At 42.5% G+C, this 23,250-nt stretch overlaps 1 protein-coding gene across 1 annotated transcript in view; it reads right to left on the bottom strand.

The window, feature by feature from the left end:
- The window catches only part of LOC124775952, a 277,099-nt gene extending 268,779 nt beyond the window's left edge, over positions 1-8,320 (bottom strand). Inside the window, exon 1 of the mRNA XM_047250794.1 lies at positions 7,916-8,320. Within this exon, the coding sequence (XP_047106750.1) occupies positions 7,916-8,115 (200 nt within the window). The 5' untranslated portion in view covers positions 8,116-8,320. The remainder of the gene's footprint in view (positions 1-7,915) is intronic.
- Between the last annotated feature and the right edge of the window lie 14,930 nt (positions 8,321-23,250).

The raw sequence follows: 23,250 nt of genomic DNA, 5'->3' as shown, positions 1-23,250 counted from the left end.
AAGGTCATTTTCTTTCTCTTATGGTCGTCTTCTTGCGCCTTTATCCTCGAGGACATTTCGGCGAAGGTTATTAAAATTTTTACCCAAAAAATCACTGTAAATACAGGTTTAGAAAAATGTATGATCACAAGATGTACTAAGATGATAGCAGAAAGAGCGCTAAACCCAGACTACAATACGTGCTAAAGACATTGTCATTCGCTTTGCGAAACATCGCTCGTCAAGCGAGTCATTTGTTATGGGAGGTGCTCATTAAGTGAGGTTCCATTCTAATGGAATGGGAAGGAGTCTCGGGAAAAGAGAAGCACTATAATAAAACAGAGATAAAACGACTGAAAATCTGAAAGATTACTTAAATACAATCTAAGGTATGAAAGAATCTAATTTCTCGTCTCGGAGATATTGATGACATTTTCCCGGGCGACTTTATGCACATAGGTTCGTTTAGCATACTCTTTCAGAAACTGGAAGTTTAAAGCAATTTTTTGCATAATATTATACTATAGGAGTTTCCATTTACCACCCTTTAAAATAGTACGTGCACTTACCTGGTTGTTCTACGGAGGTAAAATAAAATATGAATAAGCTTAGAAAACTGCAAATTCCATTAGTGATAAGAAGCTCCATACGTAATGGCACCCAGGACATTGAAGGTGACTACGTTAAATCAAAGAGAACGTGCATACTGCCTTCAGAACAGGTGATGGTGATAAGGCACAGAGGTGACATCTGAGACCTCAGCCCTTAACAACACTCAGATTTTTTACGAAAAACCACCTTACCAACAAATGTTGTACTATTACAGTCAAAATATCTTGAAAATTTACAGTGCTAGGGAGAGAGAGATGGAACTGCAATACAATTTGTACGGATGAGGGAATGAGGTTGCAGCACGGTGCAGTCCATGGCAGTAGTTACACGCATGTTGCCCCTGCACCAGCTGTCTGTATTAGGGCGAGATATTAAAGTTATTTAAAATATTGTCAACAGATCACAGACGTAGCTTCAGCAGCTTCGCCTTGCTTGTCATACCGTTTGAAGTGGAGATATTTGCCACATACGGTCACATTAATTTGCAGCACAGTACACCATGAAGCGTGATAGAATAATTTACTGTCGTTCTACGACCGATCACAGAATAGCCGTGTACATTAAGATACGTTCAAGGCTCTGAATGTTTTATCTTGCCGACGTTGGCAACGCATTCGGAGACATTCACCAGGAAAGCGTGAGGGACTAGTCTGAAGGAAGGGCGAAGCTGACATTTGCTTTAATATTCGTAACGGTACCATTGCGAGGTGGAACGTAACTGGCACGAAGCGAGGCCATACCAGTCTCGATGCTAGAGAACTGAGAAGCCTGTTTTGAGGTAGAGGTTACGACTAAAAGTAAAATTGCGAATTGTATATTCTGCGCAAAATAATTAAAGTAACTCTTTTGAAACCCCGTCTTTTTCCCCCATTGCGACACAGAAGTGTGAAATTTGGCTCAAAGGCGCCTAATATCTTCCTCTATTATGGTGCAAAACCGTCGCTTCCTGAGACGTCACTCGAGACCTCGGCGTCGCATAAAACCGGAAGAAAGACCAGGACTCAGTAGTTCATGTTCATTGGGTTAATGATGTCACATTGGCACCAAATTTCACCACAACTATGCCCAACGCCACCGTGGGCGTGTCATATGACCCCTTCCGCCATTCCACCTTACATACATCTCACCCCATCGATAGAGTTCAGAACTGTATTGGAATCACGCGGTTTTCCTATTGGCGGCTGGCAAAAACATATCAAACACACCAGCGATCAGAAGTGACATGAGAAGGCCTAATGAGGTTTTCATCTACACACATTTCGCGTTCGAAAAGTTTACAGTGCGGTGAGATACCCCATCGATGCTCTTGGAAACCTTTGTCACTGCTGACATCTTCGCCCTCCCCGCCCCCAGATCAATTCCACCATCATTACCGGAAGGCATGTGGGGTTGCAGCCCCACTGACGTGATCTGACTTCTTTGGTGTGTAACGCAACAGCTTTCTTTGCTCACAGGTACGGGGTGGAAACACTAGGGACCGAAATCATTCAATAAAATTTGAAGGTAATCTGAAGTAGAAAATGGTGTCTACTTTTTTTCACCTCTACTGTTTCGCACCGTCCTGTCTTTTGACCACGACAGGGGGGGAGGATGGGGGGGGGGGGGGGAGTGCGACGCTGACAGAATCAAAAATAAAAAGTCAAAGACGAACAGTACAGTTGGCAACAGCCTTGGTGCCACCCGTGCACCTCCGGGAAAACGTTAAAAATGTACCTGTAGAGAAACAACCCTTCACCGATTCCTGCAGGCAAACAGCCCCTTGACACCCACAAGCGAGTGGCGCCAAGCTACTGCTCTAGAGCCTGCTTGAGGGTATACAGTATCTGAGTGGCGCTGAAGGAGTTGTGTGTCTACAGGCTCCAGTAATCGATCATGTCTCTGTACATGTATACTTTTAAACTGCTCAACACAGGTGCCTGGTTGGCACCGAGGGTGTTCCCAAAATGGGTGGAATTACAGGGTTAGATGGACCGTTTGCCAATTTTTCACGCACGTGTTGATGTCGCGCCACAGAAGGGCTGATAAGGCAGAAAAATACTTTGCTGCTTCGGATCTCATCTGATAGGTTTGAATGGTCCCTAGTGGCTGCATCCTGTACATCAAAGAAAAAAATTGCGATTTTACATAACTCCGAAGGGTCAGATCACGTTCAGTGGGGTTGCAGACCAATGATGTCCTTAGAGAAGGGTCGAATCTTTCGTGGGTGTCAGCAGTGGCAAAGGTTTTCTAAAACGCAGCACCATAAACTGTCGTTTACGACCACCAAATATGTGTAATGTACGCCCTTTATGCCGCCGCCATTTGAGGCCTCTCGTGTTGAATCTAGGCGGCAGGGCGTCTTAAACGTTTTCCTAGGTCGTACAGAAGGAAACCGAATGATTTCAACATTGGACGTCGCACTTCTGAATTCCATCGCCGAGTCGTCGAGAGAAAGGGCAAGATGTGGGTAAGGGGGAGGGATCGTGACGACTTTCCCATCGTGCGACACGTCCACAGTGGCATTGAGCAGAATACTGGTGAAATTTGGTGACAATGTGACATCATTAACATACTTGAAAACTCACATGAACTTCGGAGCTCTGGTATCGTTTCCCATTTGTCGACATCTTAGTGTCTGAAATGTCGCCGATCCCGAGCGTCACGTAGCAGGGAGCCACGTTTTCGCATCAAGGCATAGGCAGGTTGTAGGCACCTTTCAGGCGAATTTAGCACTTCCGCGTCGCAATGGGGGAAGATGGAACAGTTTCAAAAAAGTGACTTCTTAATTCTCTTGCGCATTGTAGAGAAAAGGTACAATGCGGTTATCAAGAGCTGAACCGAAGTTAACGCAAATACGTTTATTTTATCGTCACAATCGCAATTGCTAAGTGTAATGGAAACGATCTGGCAACAGTTATGAAGGAAACTGCAGCTTCCGGCTGTTCTTCGAGCGAACAGATCTGGCCATGGCGCCTGATGCGAGTAGGAGGTGGGGGGCTGGGTGATGGAGGTGAGGGGCATCTGTTTGCCCAGAGAAACTGTCCGGCACTTCGCAGCAAAGATGTGTTGGTTTTTCGTCGAAGGAGCCGTTGTAAAACAGGCGCCACTCTTACCCACATCCTCGAGAGGAGAGAGAAATTTCCGATAAACAGAGGAACTCTGGGAAGAGAGTATGGCCTGATACTTACAAGTAAACCTACCCAAGTGATACACATCGATTTTGATCGGCTCTGAATATGTTGTAGAATAGTGGAAAATAAGACACTATGTTTAATATTTTTGAATGAATACGACTGAAACGATGACAGACATAAAAAACTTCAATTAAGTGTAATATGATTTTTAATGAACGTTGCAACGGTGCACTCATACTTGTTGAAAAATAAATTTTTTTTCAAAATCCTCTCCCCGACACCATTTTATTGTTCATTTCGACATTTGTATAATAGCAAAACGTACAGAATCGTTAGTACATATTTAATCACATATAATGAAATGCTATTTGAAAGATCCAATGTCAGAAATAAGCTAGAAATTTCTCTATATTGCCGTACACATACCTGATATGTGTCTGCTTCAGTACCAATTTTCAGGCTGGATCGTCTTCCCAGATAAATATATTTTACATGTATATTCTACTACACACACACACACACACACACACATATATATATATATATATATATATATATATATATATATATATATATATGTGTTTCATTTGAAATTGTTTGCACATTGTTGATATAACGTTGTTTTAAATCTGTACAACAACAACAAGGAACCACAGAATAGTTCGCGTCAAAAAAATACTGTGTGGGAGGGGATTTTTTTTTAAATGACGTTTTAGACAAATATGGGTGCACCATTGTAAAGTACATTAAAAACTACAGAGATTTTATTTGAAGTTTTCTTATGTCTGTTACCGTTTCAACGGTATTCATTCAGGAATAAAAAACTCAATTTTTTTTTCAAGGAATGTTTCACCGACTTAACGGCCGTGTGGACAGGTATAGAAATGTACAGTATGTGTCTCTTTCTTTGCTCTGCACTGCAACGTACCCAAAGCCCACCAAAATAGTAGTGTATCCATTGGGTAGGTTTACTTGTGACGGTTCTCAATTACTAAGGCAGTTTGTGATCTGAAGTAACAAGAAGTTTGATAAGAAAAAAAAGAAAAAGCCTCCTACTAAAGGAAGATGTATCTTCTTTCCTCCTCCTCCTCCTCCTCCTCCTCTTCTTCTTCTTCTTCTTCTTTTTTGGAGAAATGCAGATAGCATGAATATTTTGTAAAAGGGTGGAAGATGTAGTTGTCTGATGCTGGCGGACTCTGATTAGATCAGCTGAAAAAAATGCGGAGAGTGCAATACAGACGCCAGCTTGCTAAACCCACTGAATTGGATCTCATTCTAGGGTGCGCTCTAATAGAGGAAGGGCGCGCTCTAGGTGCTCCATAGGATCGGATGAGTACAGCCGAAGTTGAGTAAAAATACTATGGAAGAGCAATAAGACATTTGTGTAAGTACGACGACTTTTAAATGTAGGTAGTCTGCTGACATTAATTTAACTGTTTAATATTTCGACGTTTTCTGTCAATATATAAAAATAAATTTATTTAAATATCAACCAATGTGTACTGTGTCTGTCGGCAAGACAGTATCCTCATACATTGTCGCAATGTGTATGAAACTACTTGCAGCTGACTATATATTCAGTGACGAAGGTTCGTTCCTTGCTTTGACTTTGACAAGAACAACATCAGCGCTTACGTTTTTCTTTATAGGTAGTAAATCCTAGTGGCGACCCTCTTATACCATATCTAATTTGTTTACATTATATACGCGAGTTACCAGTTGATTTGCAAACAGAGCTTCGTTTACTATTTAATTTAGGATGCTGTGGGACAGTATGGAAATAAATGGAGGTACTACCTGTAACGCCGCTACCCTTTGGATGCAAAAATGAAAAATATAAATCTAGTCCTCACACCCCAATACAAGCCCCAAGACCAAGATCCAAATTTCTTGAAAAGGAAAACAAAGTCCTTCTGTATTAACATTGCATGACCAGTAGCAAGTAGTCTGAAAAGATATAGAAAAGAATCTTGGTAGCAAGGTAACTTAATGTTTTGAAAAAGAATAAAAAAGAAATAGAATCCATTGGTTTCAAGATAAAATAATAGTAGAACGCAAAGTAGTAGACTTGTAGATCACGGAGTATAACAAGTGACCTCAAAGAATACTCCTTGTGAGTACTCTTTGAGGACACTGCGAAATACAGAAGCTAAAGTTGTACATTGTTAATGTGCTTCTGGTGCTTGCCTTGTCATCTCGTAACTGAACTTTTGCGCTCGTACGTAATATTGGTAGGCGATACGAGATGGTTTGTTAAATTCTGAACATTTGCGAACTGCTGAAAATGAGTAAAAACTGAAAGAGGTAAATCAGCAACTTTGAAAATATCTTTGAAGTAATTCAAGCTAGCAAACTAACTGAATATATTGTCTTGATTATTATCAAGGGAAGACTTAACTTAGACCTAATGCGATAGACAATTAGTAGTTCAATAGTAAGTCATGAATAGTGTAAACTGTGGGGAATATACCTTAACTGAGTTAAAGTAAATAGCGTAATCTGGATTTTGCTGTAAACTCTTTGGGTGAATTTACGTAACTAAGTCCACCCATCTGAAAGAAAGGTTACTTCTTTAAGACAATGCTAGGAAGTGCATAGACTAGAATAAACCAACATAAAGTGAATTTACAGTGTTTGACATATCTTTCAACTCATTTAATATTACGTGCTCATGAAACATTTATCTGTACGACAACATAGATTATCAACAGAGCGCAGCATTCATAGATATTCTTTGGCGCTCTAGAGAGTTATCGTACTGATTCAGACTTTTTAGCTCACGTGAATTGTAAACTTTCATAGATAAATTCTGGATGTATAGAGACTGTAATCATGATTAGGGCAATGATCTCGGTTTGTATGCATCTCCGTGTAGCTAGGCTCGTACACATCGGGGAGCAAATATTCATCTGAGTAAGGCGGTACAATTAACACGCACTCGGCGTAAATACAGTGCAGCAAGACAATTTTTTTTTGTGACTTTCCTCGCAAACATTCTACTGCGAGCTAGCCGGAGCCCGAGCATCATTTATTAACAGTCAATCAATATAAAAAGGGGAAGTTGCATACCCTAAGAAAGGAACTGGCACTGAGAAAGCCAGTGCATAATCAGCTCCCACATTCACATAACCAATGACAAGAAAATGACTTAATGGGAGAAATAAAGCCTCATGATTGGCCAGTTTGAAGCGTGTTTCTTGGCAGAGCGAGAAGGAGAGTTCTGGTCAGCAGGAACAACCACTTGGTTAGCTGATCTGGAAAGAGAAAGATGAGTTGAAGACCGAGGACGAAAGCGTAAGATATAGGCTGTGACTTGAGTCATTTTGACAATCAGAGCTGTTGAGTTTGCATACTAATCTGCGATTTCGTTGAGATACTTAGTACATTAATTTTTGTAATAGTTACAGTGACTGAATGTATCAGTTATTCAGTTTACAAATATTTTCTGCTACACCCCTGACAATTTATTCCATTGAGCTAAGTGTATAAAACGGTAGCGTGATGAGCATCTAAATTATAAATGTATTTCATTTTCAGTTTATGGTCCTATTCTGAGATGTATTTCGATACGGACCTTGCAAAAATATCTAGTACGATTAGTTCAGGTTTCCCACCAGTCTGTCCCACAGTCGCACCGCGAAAGCCGATTTATTTACAGCTAGTGAGATGAGTGTGTATTTGTACTTACGTATTGCTATTGGTGCACATTCGACTGCTTGTGGTGCAAGTGCGAGGTTCTACTTACTGTAATGATTGCTTCGAGAACCACACGTGTCGCTGTGGAAATCCCATACACCACTCTGTCGCTGCTGTATCTAATATTCGACTTATAGCAAAGAAAAAAGTTATTTCACATTACATCGCAGACTACACGATATGACAGCTAACAGTCTACGTTCCTAATGATAAAACTCTGCTACCGATGCACAGTGGCATGCACACTAGGAGAAACGTGAGACTTCTGCGAGACAGCTAACATTATACATTCACAGAGCCGAACCGTGGACGAGGCGATTTCGTTCACTTGTCAGAGAGGCGCATCACAAAACACAAAGTATAAATACAAACGCGCTTTCTATGCAAATACACAGTTAATTTCATGCTGTTATATGAAACCTCTATAAACTTGTCAGTCTGTAGTTGTTGATGACGTCATGCAAAAAGAAAAGCGTGTTATTGGGACTTTTGGCTGTGAAAGACGTGTCTCTTACCGTAGGCGTGGGACTGCTGCAGGCCTGGGGTCCCGTGGTCCACCGTGAAAGTACGGGGAGACCTCTCCAACAAGCAAACGACAATGCCCAGACCACACAGCATTCGGGAACACTCTACGCACTGGGTGGCGTGCCAGCAAGTCCAGGCAGCTAACACTGATCTCTCGCAGGAAACACATACAGAACAGTACTTCAGACATCGAACACCAACATCAAGTTAATTTACATTCATCATTCGAATTCATACACAGCACGCTTAACTGCGTTTCAGGGAAAAACTGCAAATGCGGCTGTTTTAACATTCAGGATCAACATGCAATTTTAGCGGTGCACTTACATAGTCACATGCACCAGTAAATATTCCACAAAATATAACACTCAGAATCATTAGATACAGTCACTACAAAAAACTGGCCACCGATCAGCTGTGGTCGCAGCCCAGTAGGCCGTACATTACGTTGTAACACATTCTAAATGACGCTCCGTGCATCCTGCACTACGACTGCACTACTCTGCAAAATATTTCGATCTTTTTCTTTTTTCAGCCACTCAAAAGAATTTCAGGAATATGAAGAAAATTAATGTATGACGCACCAGATGCATATTCATATTTCGACATGTCACAATATCCTTTATTAACTGTGCTAAGAGTTTTGGAGTATTGATTTTGTATGTATGGACAATTTAACATTAAAATATCTGACGATGGAGTATTGATCTTCCAAACTAGTAGCATTATTAAGGAAAGACATTGTGGCTGAGGTAGAACGTTATTTACTACACGAAAAACACTGCCGCAACATTCTGCATATCTCCACAGTCAGAGTTTGGTTGCAACGGAGTTCATAATTTGTAGACCATGCGGGGAAATGTTCAAAGATTAAAGCCAACATTATTATAACCTACAAAGGTTGCCAGAAACACATTAGGTATCCCCATAACTTTTTACGTCTACTTTAGATATCTGTCAAACGTAATCACTCTGTCGCACATAACTATACATCACTGTCAAACAGAATTAAAATTTTTGGTCGATGTACGAAAAGAAACTTTACTAACTTATATGAAGAAAAGAAATAGTTTAAGATATCGAAAAGCAAATGACCACGCCCAAAGACGGCTACATTTTGGTGAATGAATTGTTAATGGTGACACGGCTCAGCGATTACTTTTCGGGCAACCTTGTAGAGGTGAAAAAGTTACGTGAATAGTAATGAATATAGCAATTAATACTCTCAAAGTACGTATCTACATTTGACAGCAATGTCATCTACGTTATCTCTGCTGAAACGTAATTGCTGGTGGCAAAATTTAGCGCACATAAATTCCTGGGCAGCATTCAAGTTCAGCCGCTGTACATTAGAAGACGTTTCAGCAGGCGAATATGACCGATGAACTCATTGTTGGGTAACACGCCTGGTTACTACAGAAGATGCCAGCGGAAGGGACAGGTTCCTATCATATCCTTAAAAGTCGTAAATCGATGAAATAATTTTTTAAAATCTTAAAAAATAATGATTTTTGAGAAAAGGGTTCTTCGGAATTGTTTATTCCACTTTTTAATGATGGCCACCCATGATAAAGAAAAGATATACTCGTGTGTTTGTGGGTGATTCGTGCTATTATCGCTTATGTGTGCCGATGTTCTTGAACAGAGTCCTGATCAAAGAATGCTAACCAAAACCTGTCCTCGAATCTCTCAGTGGTTACCCACATTCCTGATATTCGCACAACTCATCTAACGGTTAATAATGTTTTCAAAACTAGATACATAGAAACCTCTTTACATACACAGTGGAAGCCGTTACAAATGGGAATGCAATAGGAAAAATGAATTTATAAAACACATCTGATACAACGGATAGTCCGTGTCTTGAGATGATCTCACCTGGAAAGAAGTATAAAATTCCCGAAAAAGTTGAGAAAAAGAAAGACCACTGGCTCAGACAGTGGAAGAATGGTGACACACTACTGAAATGGCAAAAGTTATATACACTGCCACCCCCCACCCAAAAAAATAGGACACCCTTTAAGAGTTTGCCAACTAACTCAAAATTTATTATAAAACAATAAATGTGGACTACATGAAAGGATTACATTTACATATCAATATCTCAAGCAGTTCCGAGATACCAGGTGTAGAGCCATGTTGAAACACCCATAATAGTACACAGTGTAGTCTCCACAAGTGGCAATGCGAGCATGCTATCAATCATACAAATGGCAAATACTGGCTTGGGATATGTTGTTACACATCTGCTCGAGCTGTTAACATAGCCCTGTAATAACTGTGTGTGGTCGAGTTGCACAGGTCACTTGTTCCACACAGGTTCGATTGGATTACATTGTGCAGTTGTGGTGGCTAGCTTAGCTGCTCCAAGTCTTATAGAGCACTTAATATTTCATGGTCAGTGGGGATGAGCGTTATCCTGATCGAACGCCACTGCAACTTCCTACTGCAAGAACGGCAGAAGAACTAGTCTAGCAACATGCTGCACCTATGTTGCACTGGTCACCATTCCCTACACAAACAACAGTAGCGAACGGGAGTTGTAGCATATCAATATGCAGAGCATAAGACCATGGCAGGTGTGGGACCAGAGTGTCTCAGACGAAAGCACCGTTTGGGACAGTGCTCACTAGTTATACTGGACCCATGAATGACTATCATTTGGGTGCAAGCAGAAGCTGCTTTCATCGCTGAAGTCCGTGGCATGCCATTCCACCTTCTGTAGCACCAATCGAGCACTACAAGTCGATGCTGTAGTGTGGGTAGAAGATGGGATAGAGCTGTCGTCTCACCAGTTAATAACTAGTTCGTAACAGTTCATGTTGAGATATCCGTGGAGAATTCGAATCTGAGGAGATCTGGCAACAATGCAGAGTGCCCTCGATCTCTTCTAGCCTCATTACTCACTTGGTTTTATACACACTGTGAAGCTGCACGATCTACCACTGCTGTTCTTACCATATGACAGTCTTTGAGGACGTCTGTGCTATGTGGATGCCAAAAACTTCATTAACGGTTCAGAAAATTCTCAGGTATCTACTGTTGCCAGCATCAGCCCACAACTAATGTATCACGTCCAAGTTGTGCGGCAGTTCTCCGAAACGACCATCCCGCTATTTGAAAGGCCACAATTTGACCCCTCTAAAACTTAACGAAGTTGGCTGTAGGAAGTAAGAGTACTTCTCTGTGGCATAGTGCCTGCTTCCTCTACACACCTACACTCTACTGACCCTTACGGCCACGTGCGTTCATTTCCAAAGGGTAGACACAGATGACGCACTGATACTTATGCCACTACACTATCTGCTGGTCTGCTGGCGGATGACATTTAAACCATTATTAGTGCATCTACTATCCTTCAGGTGCCATATTATGCCATCAGATCAAAACAGATATCATCTTTCGGTGTGTTCTAATTTTTCCCCCATCAGTGTGTAACAAGCATGTGCGGTAGAGAAGCGTCCTCAAAGAACAGATACTTGCTAAAATTGCATCGGCCTGCAAGACAGGGAACAGAATGAATCCAAACAATTATGCACGGAGTAAGTTCACTGAACACAGGATATAAGCTGTATGCCAAAGCATTACAACACATAAAGAAACATTACGGAGGTCCTCTTGAACGAAGAACAAACTGCTTTCCACAAAGATCGGTCTTGTATCGACGCTGCATTCAGCACACACAAATGATCGAGAAGCTTTGATAACTTAATTTAGAAACACACTTTGTATTCACTGATTACGCAAAACCTGTCGACAGACTTGTAACAAAAAAGCTGCAGGGAATATTTTTCTCAGAGTAAAATTCCAGTCCATATCACGGAAACTATAATTAACATGTACAGATGCACCATCGCTCTAATAAACAGCAACGAGGACGAGTTTGATACACCGATAATAGTATACCTAATTGTTGGACGAGGCAACAGCCTGTCCCCTGTTTTGATCACTTTACATTTTGACAGTATCTTTCGAGCATGGCATCCAGAAGTACCTACTGGATTCAGAAGATTCAACAGAAGAAAATGATTACACTCTCATTCACTGATGACCAACAAGTTTTATAAGCCTCAGAAGAAGCGTTCACCGACAAATAAAATTTCTGAAAGGTGTAATTGCAAAATAACGACACCAAAAATGTGGAAGGAAACATTCATTTCGATTAAAAAAAACTGCCGTCGTTAATCTGAGATAATAGCAGGTCACTCAATTCACATACTCGATTCTTATGTCGTCGTATAAGTATGGGTGAAACAATGAATATAGCAAAATGCATAGAACAATAAGGAGGGCGTTAGAAACATAGGGAAGAAGAGAAACACAAAAGAAGTTCTACAAAACAATGGATGGCCCAGCTCAGATATATGCTAAAAAAGCAGAGATCAGTCTCAGATTCTAGCTACATCAATGATTTACGAGCGGTTAACGTCCGCTCCCAAGCAGTCTGCATACGAAATGAAGATACGAGAAAAGAACTAGATATATATTCTGTATGGGTCTAGAGTAGCATCTTTGACTAGCTATAAAAACATTCAGGGTCTCGGGTTCGAACCTAGCTATTGCTTAATTTTTGTAACTGAAATCGTCAGCAATTAACTGCAGAACACTTCCATCATAAGGAGCCACCCTCGTTCCGCCAAAAGCCTGGTGAAAGAGGGCGTAAGAGCGGGCAGGGAGGTTCGGTGTACTCTCTTGCCTTTGGGTTGGGAAATTGCCCCCTAAAAGCCAGAAAAATTAGCAACGATTATGCAGAAATCATTGAAAAGAACTTGGCATGTGCCCTGATATTGAGAAAATGTCATTATGGTCTCTCCACTGGAAAAAGATTCCGGATTAGTCCCACGTGGATCCCCGGCAAGATATTACCAAGTGGGAGGTAACTATAAGGAAAAAGTTCAATAAACTACAAAAGGGCAACGTTCTATGATTCGCTGCGTGGCATGTTACCAGAGTGAATGTGGTAGGGACGCTAGAAAACCTGAAAAGGGAAATGCAAAGGCTCGATCTGGACCTAGTTGGGGGACAGTAAAGTGGAACGAAGGATTACTGGTCAGAGGAATCAGAAAATGATGTAACGGGAATAGAATATGTCGTGAATAGGAAGGTAACGTAGAAATTGCTAGGTTTAACCTGATCAGAATCGACAACAAACCAAAACCAATAATATTTCACATATATGTACTGCCGTCACAAGCAGGGGACGAAATTAAAGAAAGAGTATACGAGGACATTGAACGGGTAACTCATTACGTTAAAGAGAGAGAGAGAGAGAGAGAGAGAGAGAGAGAGAGAGAGAGACCGAACTCCTCATCCAGGCCATGAAAGCCTGGCGGTGTCATGCATTTGCAATATGAAGGAAAAAGCGGTCAGCACACCGCTCTTCCGGCCGCTTTACTGACTTTCCAGACAATGGAGCCATTACTTCTCATTCAAGTATGCTCTCAGTTGGCATCACGAGGCTGAGAGCTAGCCTTATGTCCTTCCACCAAGGAAAAAATTCTTGCCAGTTCCGGAAATCGAACCAGGATCCTTACATGACAATAATCTACAGATCACACAGCTGTCGCTGCGGTATGTAAGGAGATGCAATAGATTAATAATCTTGCGAGGTTGAAACGCTGTGGTTGGTGAAGGAAATGAAAACGGTGTTAAGGAAGACTACGGACAACGTAGTAGGAATGAGAGAACAGAAACTAATAGACTTCTGCAGTACAACTGGCAATAGCACATACACTGTTCAAAAATCACGGTGGGAGGGGGGAGGTGGTATACTTAGAAAAAGCCTGGAGTCTAGGGAATCTTCCAGCTGGAAGACATCATGGCGAGACAGGCAATCAGAAATCAGTTATTTGATTGTAAGGCGTGTCCAGGAGCAAGTATAGATTCAAGCAACAGAAAATTAGCAACGATTAAGAGTAGGTGTAAGTTTAAGAGGACGGACAGCAAGAATGAAAATGGAAAACTTGGAATACAGGCGTACTAAGAAATGATGAGAGATAGTTCTGGTATTGCCCTTGATAGGGGAAGCAAGGCTTTAAGAAGTCAAGACACGTTCATAGTAGTTTTCATCCTAGAAAAAGCGTTAGATAGAGTAAAATTGTGCAAAATGTTCATGTTTAGAAAAAAGTGTAAACAATAGATAATGACAAGTAATATATAATATGTCTAAGAACCTAAGACTGGAAGATGACGACGAAATGCTAGGACTAACTGGGTGAGACACAGATGCAGTCTTTCTCCTCTACTACTCAATCTGTGCATCGAAGAAGTAACGAGCGAAATAAAATAGTTTCAGAAGTGCGATTATAATCCATGGTGCAAGTATATCAACGATGAGATTAGGTGATGACTCTGCTATCCTCAATAAAAGCGAGGAAGAAAAGCAGGAAGCACTGAATTTAATGAATAGTCTACTGACGTAGAATTTGGACTGAACATAAGTCGAAGAAAAGAGAAAGCAACGAGGAGTAGCAGAAATGGGATTTGTGATAAACTTAACATGAAAACTGACGAGCAAGGAAGCAAGGAATATGTAAATGGCAGACCTGCAAAGGCAAATATGGTATTTCTGGCCAAGTTAAGTCTACTACTACCAAAAATAGTACTTAATTTGAGAAATAAGTTTCTGGGAATGTGCGTTTGGAGCATACCACTGTATGGAAGTGAATCATGGGCAGAGGGAAAACTGAAAACAGTATCGAAGCGTTTGAGATGTGCTTTGTCAGGACGATGGAAATCAGTTGGACTGATAAGATAAGAGGCGAGGATGTCGTCTTCAGAATAGGCAAGAGAGGATCATACGAAAAACAATGACAAAAAGAAAGGAGAGGGTGATAGGACGAAGGATATAACGTCCATGGCATGATGTAGAGGGTAAAAACTGTACAGAAAGTGTGAGATCAGAATACATTCAACAAATAGTTGAGGACGTATGGTGCAAGTGCTACTCTTAGTGAAGGAGAGCACATAGGAGATCGACGACCAGTAAGAGAAGTGAGACCTCAACAAGGAATCAAAGATGATGGATATTGAAATACATGGTTCACACACCTGTTAAATATTTATGAAAATTGGGCACCAGGGTTCGCTCTACGTTATATTACTTCGTAAAATCGCAGTGTGGGATGTCAGAGAAAGAGGTGGACTGACGAAGCGAACAGGTCAGACAACATAACGTCTGAAGAAAATGAAAAGAAAAACATTTTTGGTACCAACTTTTGCGAATAGAAAGGAAACTTAGATCGTAAGAAAGTCAAACATATCACGCATATAAAGAGCCGCAATGCGTTTTCTGCAACATGGAGTTGATTTATAGGAGAAGATTGGAAATATCTGTAAACGAAAGAGTAGTAGCTAATCTTCGATCTAATTAGGGAAAAAACATATATTCGAAGACTGACGTACTACCTAAGATATAGTACGAGTATAATGTAAAAGAAAGAAGTAAATATAAGAAGGAAAAATTTATGAAATCACAAAAGTCAATAATATTGTTTATCTTGAAGGTGTAGTACAAAAGTAATGAACCAAATTTAAATAATTTCAATTTACTTCTCCTGAATGATATCTACAGTCAACAATGAATCATCCTTAATTGTGCAAAAATCCCCATTGTTGGACATTTGTCCTTAGATGTTGTACTATCGTTGGACAAAATTAGTATTTCAATCAACATGTATACTGGCTGTCAACTGATTTAGTACCTATTCATTGCAATAGAAAGAAGGAAAGCTATTATGGGGTTAATAACTTATGGTAAAACTTCAGGAGGACAAAATTCAGTCTACTGTTTGGTTGGTTGGTTTGGGGGGAGGAGACCAAACTGCGAGGTCATCGGTCTCATCGGACTAGGGAAGAATGGGGAAGGAAGTCGGCAGCGTCCTTTCAATGGAACCATCCTGGCATTTGCCTGAAGCGCTTTAGGGAAATCACGGAAAACCTAAATCAGGATGGCCGGACGCGGGATTGAACCGTCGTCCTGAATGCGAGTCCAGTGTGCCAACCACTGCGCCACCTCGCTCGGTCTACTGTTTGGAAAAACTTTGGCTGTACTGACTACTGAAAATCTCGTACAATTTCGAAAAATGCAAAGACACTGAAATTATTTGGATGATATGGTAGCATCACGTACAGTAACTGAAAGATAAATTGTATTGATTAGAGAGGGAAATGAAATACTCAGAAAGAGGAAGTGCTGCTGAGGATTCTCGCTGATGGTAATAATACTCGATTTGCGAAGTATACGACATGCAAAGCAAACTCTTGGAAAGTTCGTCGCTTAAGGAAATTTCGTGATAACCTTTAGCTGTCAGCAGAAACATCTATCTCAATGGATTCGTTTCTTTAATATTGAAAAATAAAAAGTTTCAGCATGTTTAAAGTGTGTACCATTAGATACTGTGTAGATTGTAGGTACCAAAGCAGACTCAATTGAAGAGGTAATGGCAGCATACTTTTATCAGGACCTACGATTAGAATCTTTTTCGAATCCTTGTCACTCGTCCCAAAGGGATCTGAAGCAAAACATATGAATTGTCTGTGTTTCTCTATCATTATCACCTTTCGTGACGAGAAAATAATGTCACATAAGACCTCATATTATTCTCGAAACGCGTACGCGACGTTTGGTCAGGCTACACGAACACAGGTGGTGTAGTAACTTCCAAGTCTCTGATCCCAAGGGCGTGGCCACATTCAAGCAGCGGAATGCTTCCTTCAGTATCTATGCTGGAAGTCGCTGTTAGCTGCCCACTGCAGGACGGCGTTTCCGCCATGACACTGTGGCCATCATCAGGAGCCTCCCCGACGAGAGGGAGACCTTCAACCTCCACACAGTCGTCTACGGGGTTATCGTCGCCACTGGGCAGAGACACGAACGGTTCCGCATCAGAAGCGGGATCGCTGGTGGCGTCGCCGGAGGCGACCGGTGAAACAGTCTGCGTTTCGGCCGCCGCGGTGGCGCTCTCGTCGGTGGCCAGCACGCGGTAAGGGACCTCGTAAAAGTCGTCGGCGCGCATTTCGTTCCTGCAGCGCTGGCAGAGCAGCCTGAACTCATTGGCCGCCACCGCCTCCCTGAGGTTGCGCTTGGCCACCTCCAGCAGCGCCCTCCTGTCGCGCGGGGGGAACGCCTCCTCGTCGGCCCCCTGCCTCGATCCGCAGAAGTTGGGAGCCGTGGCCGACCTGCGCAGTCCGTACTCGAGCTCGTTTGCACTGCTAGCCCCCTCGCTCTGCGGCTCGCTGCGGGGTTTCCTGGGGACGACCCCCTGCTCGCCTGGCGCGCTCCCGCCCTTGGAACTGTCCGACGAGTCCGATGTCTGCTTGCTGAGCCTGTCGGTCCGCCTGCACCTTTGTATGGCGCACCTCTCCTCGCGGAATATTTCGATATCTTCGAGCCTGGCGACAGACTCCCTGGCAGACAGGTAGGGGGGTTCCACCTGCGCCGCGCACTGCACCTGCGACGAGGAGTATCTGTCGGACGCGTCGCTGTCACACACGGTGACGAAGGTCTCGTCATCCCGGCCAGAAGCTACCCCGTGGCCCACTGAGGCCAGTCCCGAATAGTAGCTGGCCGTCCTCAGAGAACTGAGCGAGCTGTGTGGTGGCTGGTGCTGATGGTGTACGTGGTGGGGGCCGTAGTGGTAGCTCCCCCTTGGAGGCAACATGTCCCGGTAACCCAAGGAGAAGTCGCGTCCGCGCTGGAGGAACTCGACCGCAGGGTCGCCGTCGACGGTGATGGGGCGACGGCAGGTGGGGTCCGGCACCTGCTTCTGGCAGGGCTTCCGGAAGGACACGACGAGGGGCCGTCGGCTGAGGTCGCTGCTGGTGTTGCTGGACCTGCCGGACAGCACGGAGTAGCAACGCCACCTACCTTCCCGGTTCCGCCGGCGACCCAGGTACCGTGCCAGTGTGTCCTGGAACACCATAATACATCTGTGCTGGTCACCATTCCAACACTATTTCCGGACAGACATGTGGTAACGAAAACTTAACATCTTACCAGAACAGCCATAGTGGGTGTAACAAAGAGATAGAGCCAGAGTTATATGCATGTGCATCTGGAAATAATATGTTTACATGTTATAAATGTTTATAACTCTTCTCTCTTTCCTAGCTTTTTCATGATGTAGTCATTTATTTTTTTATAATGTCAAAATGTGTATTAAAAAGAGGAAGTAATGGCATTGCGAGGAAAATAAAAAGTCCAAAAAAATCGAGCAAGTAAAACGTTTTTAGAGTTCCATACCTAAATCGGTAACAATGGAACTCTTATAGACCACTTCGCTTCCGTCTGTCTGTCTTTTAAGATACCATTTACGCAGGAACTGACATAGGTATCAGGTTGAAATTTAGGTGAGGTACTAAGGTCTATGCTCCCTTACTGGGGGAAAAGAATTAAATTTTCTAAGTCAATTCAATCAAAAGATTTGACCCTCTGTAAAGACCCATATTTCTCAGGTGCGGGTAGTGGTAAGTTGAAATTTATGTCAAACACTAAGGTCTACAGGCGCTTGTGGTGTAAATAATTTAAGGTTCTACGTCAATGCAATTAAAGGATGTGGCCATATATGTTAAACATTTTGATATCACAAACTCACTCATTGAAACCTGTCTACATATATGTCGGGCGTGTTGGTCTTACCGGCAAAGAGCGTGCTAGAAACTGAGAGGTCACAAGATCGATTCTCAGTCGGACAAGCCGGCCGCTGTGGCCGATCGGTTCTTGGCACTTCAGTCCAGAACCACGCTGCTGCTACGGTTGCAGGTTCGAATCCTGCCTCGAGCATGGATGTGTGTGATGTCCTTAGGTTAGTTAGGTTTCAGTAGTTCTAAGTCTAGGGGAGTGATGACCTTAAATGTTAAGTACCATAGTGCTAAGAGCCGTCAGTCGGGAAACGAACGTTTCTATCTTTGTTTTGACCTAACCTTTACTTCTGAACAATGTCGGGAGTCGTCAGAAACAATATGCGGTTGGAACCCACACTAAGCTGGAGGTCCCATTTCTCCAATTGGATAACTGAGGTCGGTTAGGAACACACAAGTCCCCAGAGGTCCGTCCAGTATAAAAACTTGCACCAATGAGCCACATGGAATTATTATTATTATCTACATTGAGCAGCCAGAACATTACGACCACCTGTCCCATAGCCGGTATGTCCGCCTCTGGCATGGAGCCGGCCGAAGTGGCCGAGCTGTTCTACGTGCTACAGTCTGGAACTGCGCGAGCGCTACGGTCGCAGGTTCGAATCCTGCCTTGGGTATGGATGTGTGTGATGTCCTTAGATTAGTTAGGTTTAAGTGGTTCTAGGGGACTGATGACCTCGGAAGTGAAGTCCTATAGTGGTCAGAGCCATTTGAACCATTTTTTCTGGTATGGAAACAGCGGCCACGCATGGTGGCATCGAAGCAGTCAGGCCTTGGTAGGTCGCTGGAGGAAGATAGCACCACATCTGCACGCACAAGACACCTAATTCCCGTAAATTCTGGGGAGAGGGGCGAGGAGCCCTGACGCCACGTTCAGTCGCATCCCAGATGTGTTCTATCGGATTGTAAGATGTCGCATTATCTCGTTGAAAAATGCCACTGCCGTCGGCAAACATGGTCGTCATGAAGATGTGTATGTGGTATGCAACCAGTGTACGTTACTCCTTTGCCTTCTTGGTGCTTGCATGATCTCAACTGGGTACCCATGTGATTGTTTCCTTTAGCATAATTGAGCCGCGCCAGCTTGTCTCTGTCCCACAGCACAGCTGTAAAGGAACTGTTCTTGAAGACGACAGATTCGCGACCTACAATCGACATGATGAAGAATTTATCGGGGTTCATCAAACCACTGTGCTAGCGTCCAGTGCCGATGATCACGTGCCCATTTCAGTCGTAGTTGCGGATATCGTGGTGTTAACATTGGCACATGCACGGGTCTTCGGCTGCAGAGACCCATCGATAGGAGTGCTCCGTGCACTGTGCGTTCTGACACGTTTGTTCTCTGCTAGAATTAAAGTCTGATGTTAGTTCCGCCACAGTTCGCTGGCTGCCCTGTTTTATCAGTTGGCCCAGCCTACGACGTCCGACATCTGTAATGAGGAGTGACAGCTCATCCCCACGACGCCTGGACGTCGTTTCACCTTGGCGCTGAAGACATTCACCATAGATCTCCCCAAACACCCGATAAGTCGTGCACTTTCTGAAATGATCATGCCGAACCTCCCGGTCATTACAGTCCATTTTCGGTCAGACTAAGATAGATGGCGCTTCTTCCCCATTCTGGACACGAACAGCACGCTCACTGACACTACATGCGCCGTGCATGTCTCTGACTAGCAGTCATTCCTCGCCAGGTGGCGCTGGTATCGCCTGTACGGGTTTGTATTGATAGTAGATCAGTGGTCATAATGTTCTGGCTGATCAGTGTGCACACATAATTAAGTTTGCACGAATCTTCAGAGCACGAGCCCTGTACACATCTGTTCGGTTTTAACTTTGATTATGATAAAGATACAAAGAACAAGAGAGCAAAACTTTGGGGTGTCTGCGGAACAACAAAAAGAACATTAGACGAAAAGAAACTAAAGATAAGCATCTGAAATTCTGTAAAACACCAACTGCTCCATAGCTGGTCCCAAAACTTAGGCTTGGATGGCAAACAAGGAAGGCATAAATCGAAGAGTGATGTCAGAAACGAAATTCCTCACTAAAATTAAAAAATAAATTAAGAGACGAAGGTATTAGGAACGAGATGAAAATGTTCCCAGTAACACAAAGAAATCAAAACAATGAAGAGTTGTAAATACCCTCTTAATTACATCTGAATAATTCCAGTCACATTGTAAATAAGTTTCAATGATAGATTAACGACAAGATGTGGACAAATGCCCCGGCTTATACATTCTGCGGACCTAAATCCACTAGAAGTTTATTCTTGATTATGAAAACCTGAAGTAAGACGCAGAGTGTCTTTGGTTTCTGCTTTGGGGACGACTGGTAAACCATACACAGTTCTTCGGGGATAACTGGCTGCTTTCAGGATTTAATGTGACTGGCAAGGGTGGTTTTAGAAGTTGTGACAAATGTTGTTCTGTGACATACGACGCCTGGATTATTTGATTATTTGATTTATGATATCTTTTTACACAGAAAGTGATACATCCTTCATTTGCAAACATTTTAAGCATATTTATGGATATGTAGGTCCATGTAATTATGAGTAGTGCCCTCGTACACGGATGCTGCAACTGCGTGTAAAATAACATACCATGAATGGCTATAAAAGACATAGGTATGTCATTCAACCCTCAAACACAGTTTATGCTTCCTGCATTTTCATTCGTATCTGTTTATGATGGTATAAGATGAAGTTCATCATTATTACTGTTTAAGTATTGATGGTAGGAATCTATAAGAGAATCAGTAACTGCCAGTCAGGGAACTCAGACAACAAAAAAAAATGGTTCAAATGGCTCTGAGCACTATGGGACTTAACAGCTGTGGTCATCAGTCCCCTACTACTTAAACCTAACTAACCTAAGGACATCACACACATCCATGCCCGAGGCAGGATTCGAACCTGCGACCGTAGCAGTCGCGCGGTTCCGGACTGCGCGCCTAGAACCGCGAGACCACCGCGGCCGGCTCAGACAACATACAGAAAACATGCAGAAAACAATTGTCGTTTTTAATAAGAGGCAAATGGACGGGCAGAGTGCCTCAAAAATTATCGGTGTTCTTCGAGCTTCTTGAAGGAGGAGGGTACAAGGCAAATTGTAGGATCTGATAAAGGTTTAGGTCAGTTCTAGCAAAGGCTTCCAAGAGACAGAAACTGAACTACTACAGAACATTAAAGATACTGAATTGAGGTTACTTGGTCTCACATTGAATGATGTAAGGAAACTGATATTTGTGTTAGCCCAGAGGAATGAAATTGACAATGGTGATGATGATGATGATGACCACGATGACGATGATACCCCTTGCCTATATTGTTATGATTTACTTAATCACTCTGCACCAAAAGAGGCATGGTTCAGGTAAATTAGCTGCTCGAACTAATGTGTCGGTGTTTCATGAAGGCCAAATATGCTAACATGTGACGTTTTCAAATAAATATAATATATGAGGGAATCATAAGACTATATCATTTTGCTCGCCGACTATCATGACATGACATTGTGTAAGCTTTTTAATAATAAATTGTAATAATGTTGTTGTTGTTGCGGTCTTCAGTCCGAATACTGGTTTGATGCAGCTCTCCATGCTACTCTATCCTGTGCAAGCCTCTTCATCTCCGACTAACTGCTGCAACGTACATCCTTCTGAATCTGCTCAGTGTATTCATCTGTTGGCCTCCCTCGAAGATTTTTAATCTCCAGGCTGCCCTCCAATACTAAATTGGTGATCCCCTTATCCCCTTGATGACTCTGAACGTGTCCTAACAATCAATCCCTTCTTCTAGTCATTTTGTGCCACAAATTCCTCTTCTCCCCAATTCTCCTCATTAGTTACCTGATTTAACCATCTAATCTTCAGCATTCTTCTGTTGCACCACATTCAAAAAGCTTCTATTCCCTTCTTGTCTAAACTGTATATCGTCCGTGTTTCCCTTCTATAGATGGCTAACTCCATAAAAATACTTTCTGAAAGGACTCCCTGCCAGTTACATCTATACTGGATGATAACAAATTTCTCTTCTTCAGTAAAGCTTTCCTTGCCATCACCAGTATACATTTTATATCCTCTATACTTCGAACATGATCGTCAGTTACTTTGCTGCCCAAATAGCAAAACTAATCTACTACTTTTTCTCATTTCCTAATTTAATTCTCTCAGCATCAGCTGATTTAATTAGGCTACAATCGATTATCCTTTTCTTGATTTTGATTATGTTCATCTTATATTCCCTTCTCAAGACACTATCCATTCCGTTCAACTGTTCTTCCAAGTCCTTTGCTGTCTCTGACAGAATTACAGTGTCATCAGCAAACCTCAAGGTTTTTATCGCTTCTCCCTGCATTTTAATTACTACACCAAATTTCCCTTTTGTTTTCTTTAATGCTCGTTCAATACACAGATTGAATAACATCGGTGATAGCCTACAACCCTGTCTCACTCCCTTCTCAACTACTGCTTTCTTTTCGTGCCCCTCGACTCTCATACTTTCTGTGCAAATTGTAAGTAGTCTTTCACTCCTTGTATTTTTTCCCTGCCACCTTCAGCATTTCAAAGAGAGTATTCCAGTCACCATTGTCAAAAGCTATCTCTAAGTCTACAAATGCTGTAAATGTAGGTTTGACTTTCCTTAATCTTTCTTGTAGGATAAGTCATAAAGTCAGTA

The sequence above is a fragment of the Schistocerca piceifrons genome, chromosome 2 (genome assembly GCF_021461385.2).
Source record: "Schistocerca piceifrons isolate TAMUIC-IGC-003096 chromosome 2, iqSchPice1.1, whole genome shotgun sequence".
Taxonomy (NCBI): Eukaryota; Metazoa; Arthropoda; class Insecta; order Orthoptera; family Acrididae; genus Schistocerca; species Schistocerca piceifrons.
Note: the sequence above shows the minus strand (reverse complement) of the source record. Positions and strands in the feature narration are given on the sequence as shown.